Source organism: Tauraco erythrolophus, chromosome 11, assembly GCF_009769465.1.
Source record: "Tauraco erythrolophus isolate bTauEry1 chromosome 11, bTauEry1.pri, whole genome shotgun sequence".
Lineage (NCBI taxonomy): Eukaryota > Metazoa > Chordata > Aves > Musophagiformes > Musophagidae > Tauraco > Tauraco erythrolophus.
In genome coordinates, this window is record NC_141475.1 from 19,384,266 (window position 1) to 19,395,033 (window position 10,768).

At 37.1% G+C, this 10,768-nt stretch overlaps 1 protein-coding gene across 2 annotated transcripts; it reads left to right on the plus strand.

Annotated features, from left to right (window-relative positions):
* The first annotated feature begins 373 nt into the window (after positions 1-373).
* On the plus strand, positions 374-9,921 carry LOC104382455 (cytochrome P450 2J2). 2 transcript variants are annotated; one of them, XM_086618272.1, is made up of 9 exons: positions 374-544; positions 1,598-1,760; positions 2,263-2,412; positions 3,856-4,016; positions 5,555-5,728; positions 5,939-6,104; positions 6,766-6,953; positions 7,798-7,939; positions 9,743-9,921. In XM_086618272.1, exons 1-9 carry the CDS (start codon positions 374-376, stop codon positions 9,919-9,921), a joined length of 1,494 nt encoding a protein of 497 aa, XP_086474398.1. The 2 variants fall into 2 exon arrangements, with proteins under 2 accessions (XP_086474398.1, XP_009988712.1); XM_009990410.2 differs by having other exon boundaries at positions 5,963-6,104.
* The last annotated feature ends 847 nt before the right edge of the window (positions 9,922-10,768 follow it).

Here is a 10,768-nt window from a genome sequence, read left to right on the forward strand (position 1 = left end):
CGACATCCTTGGATAACTGTTCAATAATTAGCATTTAGACCCAGTATCAATACCAAGAAGGAAACAAAATTCTAAGTGAAAAAAGAGACAGATCACAATCACAGATCATAAAAGAAAGTAGGTGTGGCTTGGCTAACTGCAAAGGATCACACATTTCAGTTTTCTAAGGACTTCAGCTTGGGAAAACCGTAGATTGTCAGAGAGAGAGAGAGATGGCTAAAGCAGACATATATTCTTCAGAAAGAGTTTGACTTCAGTAGAAGTGAACTCATCTACACAACTCCAAACTTTCAGAGGAGGTCATATGCAAAAATAAAAATAAAAACCAAAACAAAAAAAGAACAATACAGTGAAAAGTTAAAATTTTGATAAGATGTTGGAGATTACCGAGTTTTTTATAGCTCTGGTAGCATGTCTCCTGATTTTGCAGTTCCTAAAGCTGCAATGGATGCGCACTCAGCTTCCTCCAGGACCAGTTCCTCTCCCCATCATTGGAAATTTGTGGCTGCTGGACTTCAGACTCCGTCGAGAAACTCTTACTAAGGTATTTATTTATCTCTATGGTTGAATATCAGTCTGAATCTATTTTAACTTAAATTGCACATTGTGTAGGAACAGTCTAAACTTGGCATAATTTTTTTTAAACCTCAAGCTTGATGATCAGCCAATTTCAAAGAATCCAAGGACTCTGCATTATGAAAAGTATTTCTGAGTAATAAACATCATAATTGATTTACTCCTTGTTATTTTCTTTCTTTTTTGGATACAGTAAAATTCATGCATAACATTATCACCAGCACTCTCAATAGCGTAATATTCCATTGACAGTTTCATTCTCTGTTTCTTTGTTGATATCTAGCCCTGTAAACCACCTCTAGTAGAACTTCCTTTGCCTGACACCAATGTCACTGGAACATCTCCAGGCCAAGAGTGGTCCAGTCTCCATTACAAGATCAAACATATACTCTAAACTTACTCTTTTTTCCTTATTTGTACAGTGAAAAGATTTCTTGTCTGCAGTAAACAGATTATTACTAAAACAAAGCAGGAAAATTTGATTGCTGTTATGTTCACAGCATGATCCCTTTATAAACCAATTTAAACTATTTTAAAAAGTAAGGAACTTGCTTCAAACTAATTTAAGGAAAAGTACAAGCATGATCTGAGGAAAGACAACAGAGAAAAATAAGAAAAGTCACACGGAAGCTATAGGAAAAAATAACATTTCTTTGCTTTCTTCAGAAGTTAGAGGCAAGAAAATATGATAATTTTGGTTCATTAACAAAATAAACAGAAAAGCTCTGAGATTTTGCCTGTATTCATTTGTTCTTTGATTCTGAGATGATAGAGAAGACCTCTGTTTCTCTTTCTGTGAGATTTTCAAAGGTGGTCTTCCAGTATCTATCCCATAAAGTACGATTACCTGCTGTTGCCAAAGCACATTGCAATAGAAGGCTAAATTTTTCTGAAACCCGTAATGCAATTCAATGTTGGGAAACAAGTTTAGTGACAACTACAGAAAAACTCTTAAATTTAGTATGTAAGTGTATGCATTCCCTGGTTTACATTTATTAGTTTACTGTTATTAACTCTTCAGTTAACCAACATCTATGGAAATATCTACACATTGTGGATGGGACAGACACCTATGGTTGTACTAAATGGATACAAAGCAGTAAAAGATGGCATCGTCACCCATTCAGAGGAAGTTTCTGGAAGACCTCTCACCCCATTCTACAGGGATATGATGGGCGAGAAAGGTACAAAATATTACACAACACTGAAATATGAACAAGAGACAAGCGTGGCTTACTGCTGTACAAGTACACAACTGGGCTCGCACAGCAAAAAGGCTCCATGCAGAGATAGCATATTAAAGGGAAAAAAACAAAATTTTTTGTCTCATAAAGCACAGTACTGCCTTTTTTCTTCCCAACAGATTCAAAGGAATATTTGCCTAGAGGATTTGCCCTTCAGTTTAATCACTTCTAAAACACAAGACTGTTCATGTAGAAAACCTCTATAGAAAAACCTGTTCTGTCCTTACCAAAACCCACTACCACTCAGCTCCCAGAGTCACATTTATGAGCAGCTATATAGCTGGGAGCCATAAAAACCTAAGTTAGAGACCAGAAGTCAGTATGTGAAATCATGGTATCTTCTTTGTTTGTGAAACACAACCTAATCTAAATCAAATTTTGCCTCCTGCAGTGAAAGGATTTCCCTTCCCAGCAATGAAATCAATGTTTCTGTGTTCTTCAGGTATTTTTCTGACAAGCGGGCACACCTGGAAGCAACAGAGACGCTTTGGCATGACAGTTATAAGAAGCCTGGCACTTGGTAAGAACAATTTGGAGCATCAAATTCAAACAGAGGCCTGTCACCTTGTGGACATCTTTGCAAACACAAAAGGTAAATTCACTAGAAGAATAACACAGAGATTTTTCTGAAATATAGTAGATCGGGGGAGTAAAAGTTTCACAACTCATTTTTATAAGTAATACAGATATTTGTCATATTAGTGGGACTTTTACTGGCTTCTTAATTGCATTCTTGGCAAGAAAATGTTTTGTCTGCACAGTGGGCAATATAAAATTGTTTTTTGAAATAAGGGTAGTAAAAAAATGTTTATTAGCAACACAGTCTCAGAGACAGCTGGTAACAAGTCTTACATTCAAGGAGTATAGAAAAACCCTATGTTCTTCTCCATGAAATACACCATTTGTGACCTGCTGCGAGTCGTTCTAGGACAGCAGGCTTTTCGGATTTGGCAGAGAAAGAACCTCAACACAAGGAATGCATCATTCAGTTGTCCAACAAAACTTCTTTTTAAGGTTTGGATGAACTAGAAACCATAGAATTTTAGCAAGATGCCAAAATAAAGCAATTAAATTGAAATATTCTGAACATCCAAATCCCTAACCAACATCGTGTTCCACACAGATGTGAAAACACAGAGAAGTTGCCTAAGGTCTCCCTCCAGCTCTCCTTGCACTAGACACAGCAAAATGGCCCATCTCTCTTCTGAGAGCAACATATTCACAGATCTTTAAAATGCAAGAGATTAACAAACTGTCGACTCTTGAGTCCCTGTACAACCAAATCTTTACCTTCCATGCAATCTTTCCTCAATTTTAAACTCAATAACTGTATTTACTCTTTCCAAGAAGGATGACAAGCACTGGACTGAAGTCAGAAATGCATAATCCACCAACTTCCATAGTAGTATAATTCAAAGGTTGTCCTTGCCATTGAAATGTGCACTTAATTTATTTTTCTCTGGATTTAACTCTTTTAAATGGCAGCTGTTTTGCATCCCATTATGCAAGTTTTACCTTTTCAGTCTGTGGGGAAAGAAAACATATAGTTGAATTGTTAAGCTGTACTTGAAAACCAAAAGGAGACAAGTTATTTCAATATGACTAAGAAATTAAATTTTTTTTTTTCCCTGTTTTTTTTGGGGGGGGGGAAGTTTTTTGTTGTTTTTTTTTAATTGTCAAACTTAAATATCTGCATCCAGATTTGAAGGCATATTTCTAATCAATTGCTTGTGTTTTCACACAACCCAGACCACAAGTCAAAGAGTGGAAAAGAGATCTAATGTTTGTCTTCTCAAAACTGATAGTCACTGTATTTTACAAGAGTAAAAAGTAAATTGAAAATAAAGATTCCCTGCACTTACGGTCCATAAAGTTAATTTGTACTAGAGTGTACTCATATGAAATTTGTCTAAAAGCAGTCTGATCTACTATTATTTTTAGCATTAAAAAAAAAAGACAACAAAAGTCTTCTACTTCCTTATTTTTCTCACTGTAGTCTATTCAGAAATATTCATGGTACCTCCTATATTCACAGGCGAACCTTTCAACCCTCACACTTTTATTGTCCATGCTATTGCAAATATCATTTGTGCTGTTGTTTTTGGTCATCGCTTCTCCAGTGAGGATGAATCCTTCAGCAAGCTTGTCAAAGCTGTCTATTTTGTGATATACTTTCAAGCTACTGTCTGGGGCAGGGTAAGAACATAATTTTCTTGTTCATATTCCTTAAAGTACATTTGTACTTCACGAGTCAAAAGAAACAAAATTTTGTCAGTGACGATTATTGCCACACATTTCCATACCATTATTCTGTGAGCCATTGTGTAGTAATAAATTAATACATACCTTGTATATGTCATTACTGTCTTATATTCCTTCTTTACGTCAGTAAATCACGTGTCCTAAAATTTAAATTCTAGACCATTACTGGTTTTCACAGATTTTCAAAATATATATTTCAAAAGAGTAATCATGTGCAGAGTACTGTGTATGTAAGATTCTTAAATCTTAAAATGAAAGCAACTTTTAAAATTCAATTTTCATTTAGTCTTGAGAATACAGAAGTGCAGTTAATAAGAACTAAGCCTTCAAAGTCCTATTCTTTTGAGAAGATATCTTGCTTCTCACGTAATTCATATGACCACCGAGATCTGAGTTATTCTGAACTTCCTATAAGATACAAGTGACAATTTAATCACATCGAGAATAATATTTTTCAGTTCTTGAAAGCCTATCTATTGCTTATGTTGTGCAGATTTTTTGGCACACTGGCATTCTATCATACAATCAGGTTCTCCAACACCTTAATACAGAGATGCCTTAAAACAAACAGAGTAGAAATCAAGGTTTAGAAAACCTGGTTGTGAGCCAGATTCAGCCCTCAATTACTCCGACTCACCCACTTTCAGAAGCCTCTCTTGCATTATTAGGTATGCATCCAGTAAGTAAAATATAGCCATTCCCCTGCTCTCCTGTGACCTGATATCCACTATTACACCATGTTGACATTTTGGTCAGCTGACGGAGGAGGACACGTCTGCACTGGCCAATAGATTCCTTATCACAGGCTATTAAAAAAACATAGGCTCTGCCAATAGTCTTATAGACTGAAGTTCATTCACAAAACATACACAATACAAAGAAATGCAAGTAATTATTTTTCCCATCAACAAATTCACATGCCAGTTTCTCCTGGAGGAAAGCTGCCTGAGATTGAGAGGCCAAGACAGGTTGAAGACTGAAAAGGTACAGAAGCTATCTATTAAAGATAGAAAGTGTGGTTATTGAATATTGATGGCTGGATCACAACAATTCAGACTGTTGCCTATTACTACTAGCTCATTAACAAATACCAACAAGTTTTTCTCAATGCCAGTTCACTTAGAAAGCAATGTAAAAGTTTCATAATCCCTCTTAGAAATGTAGAATAATTTACATTGGAAGGGACCTCTGCATGTCAGCTAATCCAATTCCGTGCTCAGAGCAGGCCTAATGAGATCAGGTTGTTTAGGGATTAGTCCGGTCAAGTCTTGCAGTCTCCAAGGATGGAGATTTCACACAGGCTCTCTGGGAAACTTGTTCCCAGTATTTAGTCTCTCTCTGACTTGTGTCTATTGCCCCTCATCCTAATTAAGAGCCCATGTGTGGCAGTGACTTCACAGTTATCAGGAAATCAGAACCGGGTTCTCAATTTAAAAGAGCTCATGTTTCTTCCTTTTTGTTTAAAACCACAGATGTACGATGCTTTCCCATGGCTTATGCACCGTCTCCCAGGACCTCATCAGAAAGTGTTTGCATACAGTGACTTCATGCATGATTTAGTTATGAAGGAAGTCCAGACTCATGAGAGACAGAATGCAGGTGATCCACAGGATCTCATTGACTTCTATCTAGCTCAGATAACAAAAGTAAGTATCTGTTTATCACACGATCCCCTTCTTGGCCTCAATGCCTACTACAAATACTTGCTGTTCAAGTAACTGCTGTGGAATTTTCATATGCATACTTTATTTGCTTAGCACTGAAGATTTTTGTTTTGGTGGGCTGCTCACTGTTTTCATCAAACAATGACAATTTCTACGTGACCGATAAAATATCTGAAATTACCCACTTCATAGTCTTCCTGTGAATATACCCTACAGACCAAAGATGACCCTACTTCTACATTTAACAAAGACAACATGGTTCAGACTGTGGTTGATCTTTTGCTGGGAGGGACAGAAACAACAAGTACCACCCTCCTCTGGGCACTGCTCTATATGGTACAATATCCAGAAATACAAGGTGAGTAAAACAATTATCAGAGAGAACTGCATTCAACGTTACATCATAATGAACATCATTAAAGCGTAAGTATTAGCTCCATCACTTGCAACACATCAAAATAACCCTGAACAGTGAATATGAATGATGGTACATCAACAACAGAGAGCTAGAAAATGAAAGTTTAACAAATGAAACAAACATGTGCTTCCCCCACCAGTTGACTAAGAAGCAACACTAGCAGAAATTAGTAGTAGCCAGTTTTATCTCACTAGAAGGGAGTGGCAAAGACAGAACAACAAGCTAAAGACAATTTTGTATGTAACCTAGTCTTTTCCTCACCTTCACAGTTGAAAAGCTTTAAAAAGATACCTGGTCTGATGTGTATTTATAAACATAACAGAAATTACACCTGTAATTTCAAATTTTAATCCTTTTTTTGAAATCAGAACTGTATTATTCTCATCATCAAGTGGGATGTGTCTTAAATGAGAGATCATCTTGTGCTTCGGGGGTACACACTTTCTTGATCAACTGAAACCAAAACATCTGTCAAACCACATGCCCAACACATTTCATAGCAACATAATTTCCCCCCCGCCCCCAACCCTAGACCATACTCATACAGAAATCTGCTGGGAAAATGGGGAAAAAAGTTAAAAGTATTTTCATTTCTCTGCAGAAAAGGTTCAAAGAGAGATGGAGGGTGCTCTGGAACCCTCCCACCTCATCAGCTACAAAGACCGTAAAAAACTGCCTTACACAAACGCAGTGATTCATGAGGCTTTGCGGTACAGCAACGTTACTTCTGTCGGGGTCCCTCGACAATGCGTGAGGAGTACAACTCTGCTGGGTTTTCATGTTAAAAAGGTACAGAACATATCTCTACGTTTCTTAAAGCTCTGAGCTATTACTACTTAGTATCCATACGACATTAGCTTCTACAGTTCCTAACTTTGCATAGAGAGCACGTGGTAGCGTGTCACAGACAACACAGGGCCGAGTGTTCTGAACCAGGGCTAAGTCTACATTAGCGGATGCAAAAGGAAACTTGGGAAATGGCTAACAGCACAAGGATCGAACAAACATAAGGGAAACAAGTCTTTCTTCCCACTAGCCAAATATGGATGATGACTGGGCATCAAAGCAGAACATGTGTTTTAAGGAATGATGAAGAAATGAGGTCTAATGAATGTCAAGCTGGCTAACTTTCACACACAAGGGAGCAGCCTGGAGCAACCTACAGTCATCCCTGACAAAACACACACACACAGACTCACAAAAACCACCTGCTTGGGATGATGGCAGCTCAGTACAGTGACAGATCTGACAGTCATATTGACATGATATAAACGTCCCTAATATATTAAGCACAAAATCGATGTGATGGAACTGAAAGATCCAGGGAAGAGCACAAAAAGGAAGGTGTTTTGATTAGTGTGTAAAACAATCCAAGCTCCACTCTAGCATAGACATGAAGACACTTCAGTAGTCTTGACATAAGACAACTTACACAAAGGAAAACACGTAATATGGTATGACAAACAGAAGACAGAAAGGATTTGTCATGCCTGGATGTGCACAGGAGAAGACCAAGTTGAATCCAAACACTGGGCTGCAGACACAAGGTGGCATATTACCTATTAGAGAGAAGGAAAGTCCGAAAAAAGAATCAATCATACATGGAAAATATGATCTCTGCTTCTTCTTGCAGGGCACACTTGTATTGCCAAATCTGCACTCTGTTGTGTATGACTCTGAGCACTGGGCAACCCCTTGGAAGTTCAACCCAAATCATTTCCTTGATTTGGATGGCAACTTTGTGAACAAAGAGGCATTCTTACCTTTCTCAGCAGGTAATGCCCTGACGTTTGAATAGTCCTATTCACTGTGTCTTGCAGCAAGACTGAAAACACCATTTCTCATTCTAAAATTTTAAAAATGTAATTTTATAAAACCATATTTGACACAAAGATTTAAAGTCAGGTGTTCTACTGTAAGAGCCACAAATATTGTCTTGCATTTTATACTTTTTATACATCCGACCAGAGGATGAGGATGGCTAAGAGACATATTGCTCTCTCCTTGGTATATATATGGTTCCTACGATAAGGCTATCTGAGCTTCTTAGTCCTTAATGTATTAAATTCTGGTAACACCCTCAAATCAGAAAAATCAGTTTATTCTCACCTTACCTTACAAACGGGGAACCCAAAGACAAAAGTAATATGATTCATTAAAATACACAGAGAAAATCTATGATAAAGCAGGAAAACAAACCTCAGACTCCCAAATCCTATAGTAATAGTCTAGCAACAGGTACTCTTGCATGTCTCCAGAAAACTAGCAAAATCCAGTCTTTTCAGTAGAATATTATTAGACAACCAAAAAAATTTCTAACTTTTCAAAAGCATATTACGATGTACAGCTTACCTAATTTACAATGCTAAATGCAGTGATAAGAAGACATGGGAGGTAAAAAAAAAAAAAGGGAATGAAAAACAGTACAAAACATAACTCAGAGCTTCTCTAGACTACCAGTTTTGCCAATAATCAGATTTTGAAGAAAAGCAGCACAATACAGGAAGGTGGTGTTATTTACCAGAAATTAAAATATAGAAATTAAACAATAAAAACACTGGGAAACGGCTCAGGTTTTTTTATGTTACTATGACAGATTACACTATCATACATTTGTTATGGATAAAAAGCAAATAGTATACTAATTGATGTACAAAGCAGTCAGATTAAACACAGTAAATCCAGATTTTAAAACCATGTGCCCAAATTGCCTGTAAATCCAAAAATCATATTTTGCAAACCAGGTACAGAGCATCTTACCTCCTTAACTCGCCAAATGTCCACTAGTTTATGTGAATTAACAACTAATTTAGGCTACCATTTCAACCCAGGCATAGGAAATATTCTTTTCTAACTTGTTTTGGTTGTTTTCTGTTTACGTAATCTGAGTATTTATATATCCTGAATATGTATTTATTTATTTTTATTCTAGTCTGGAATATATACAGATATCCAGAAATATTCTGTGAAAACAACATGCCAAAATGAGTCACTGAGACTATACATCACTGCACATGCTTACATTTCATCCCCTTAGCTTACACATCTGCTTCTGGACAGTGTCAGAGATACTAGGCTACGAGGACCCAATACAGCCTTCCTAGTTTCTGTTGAAGAAAACCTGATCATATCCTCCTACTCAGCTTCAGAATTAAACCCCACGATGCTCCAGTCCTCCTTCCTCAACAACCAAAGACAAGACTCTGAAGTACTCTTTTAAAATCTGGTCTTCTCTTAACTGAGAAGTAATTCATGGTTCTCACAGAACAAGAAGCAAAATGAAAACGAAGAACCTCATACATGCTCCGGGGGGGGGGGGGGAGAAGGAAAAAAAGAAAAAAACACCACACAAAAAGCCTCCCCAGACCAACAAAAAACCCAGCTGACATAATTAGAGGCACAGTTTCTCAGTTACATATGTGTCTCCCCCCACATCCAAAGGCATCTTCTGTCCTTACGGAAGGAAGCAGAAAATAATTATCTTACATTAACAGAATTTATGGAACTCAGAAGAATTTTGTTTGAAGTTCTTTTTCAGAATTTAGCTTTATACAACTAAAATTCTCTTTCTTCTGCAGGGCACCGTGTATGTTTGGGGGAACAGATGGCACGAGTTGAGCTGTTCATCATCTTTACAAACCTGCTTCGGGCATTCACATTCCAGCTCCCTGAGGGAGTAAAGGAAATCAATTTGGAGTATATTTTGGGTGCAATATTGCAGCCACATCCATATAAACTCTGTGCTATTCCACGCTAGTCTGCAACATACTTCAGAGCAGAGGAACTTCAATCAGTCAGTAATTGCAGATATTTTAAGAACACATACCACTGTCTCAATTGTATTCAAATGTAGGTAGTTTAGTATAGCAAATTAATATAGAGTGGTTTTATCTAATCTCCTATAGTTGAACTTTTTGAAATTAAAATAGGTGTACTTGCCAAAGTTCATACAATTGCATCTTAGGCATATACAAGTACACAATAATACTTTAAAAAAAAAAAAACAAAAAACAAAAAAGTACTTTCACACTCACAGCAGCAAGGCATTAGATGTAGGATTTTAGAGACATGATCTGTATCGACCAGTTTCCTGCATATGTGCTCAGTCAGGTATCACACTCTTAAAACGGCACAACTGTTCTGATGCAGCAAGGATGGTTAAATAAAAAAAAATTTCTTCAGTATGCTTACCGCTCTGTGTTCAGAGAGTGTCTTTTCTCACATCCTTTTGCAGAAGGCACCAACGTATGCACACTCAGCACTGACTCTATTGCTTTCGCACTCCCTTGAAGCATTATATTCACACTTGCATACATTATTACAGAATGTATATAATCTATTTAGAAATGGAATTCAACTCTTTTCTCTATTCCCTCAGTACCTCTTTCCTATTTCATTCACAACTCTTGGATCTGGGTGCTTTCATGAACCTTTCCTTCTTCTGTTCAGAAACATTATTCTATCATCCAGTGATTTCCTATCTGAAGGGAAAGGAACAGCCTTTCAAGAAGTGAAGAAAATAAACCAAAATGCCACCATTTGTTAAAGCAGGCACAGTAGAGATTTATTACTCACGGTGTTTTCTTGTTTCTCATCGTTCCACA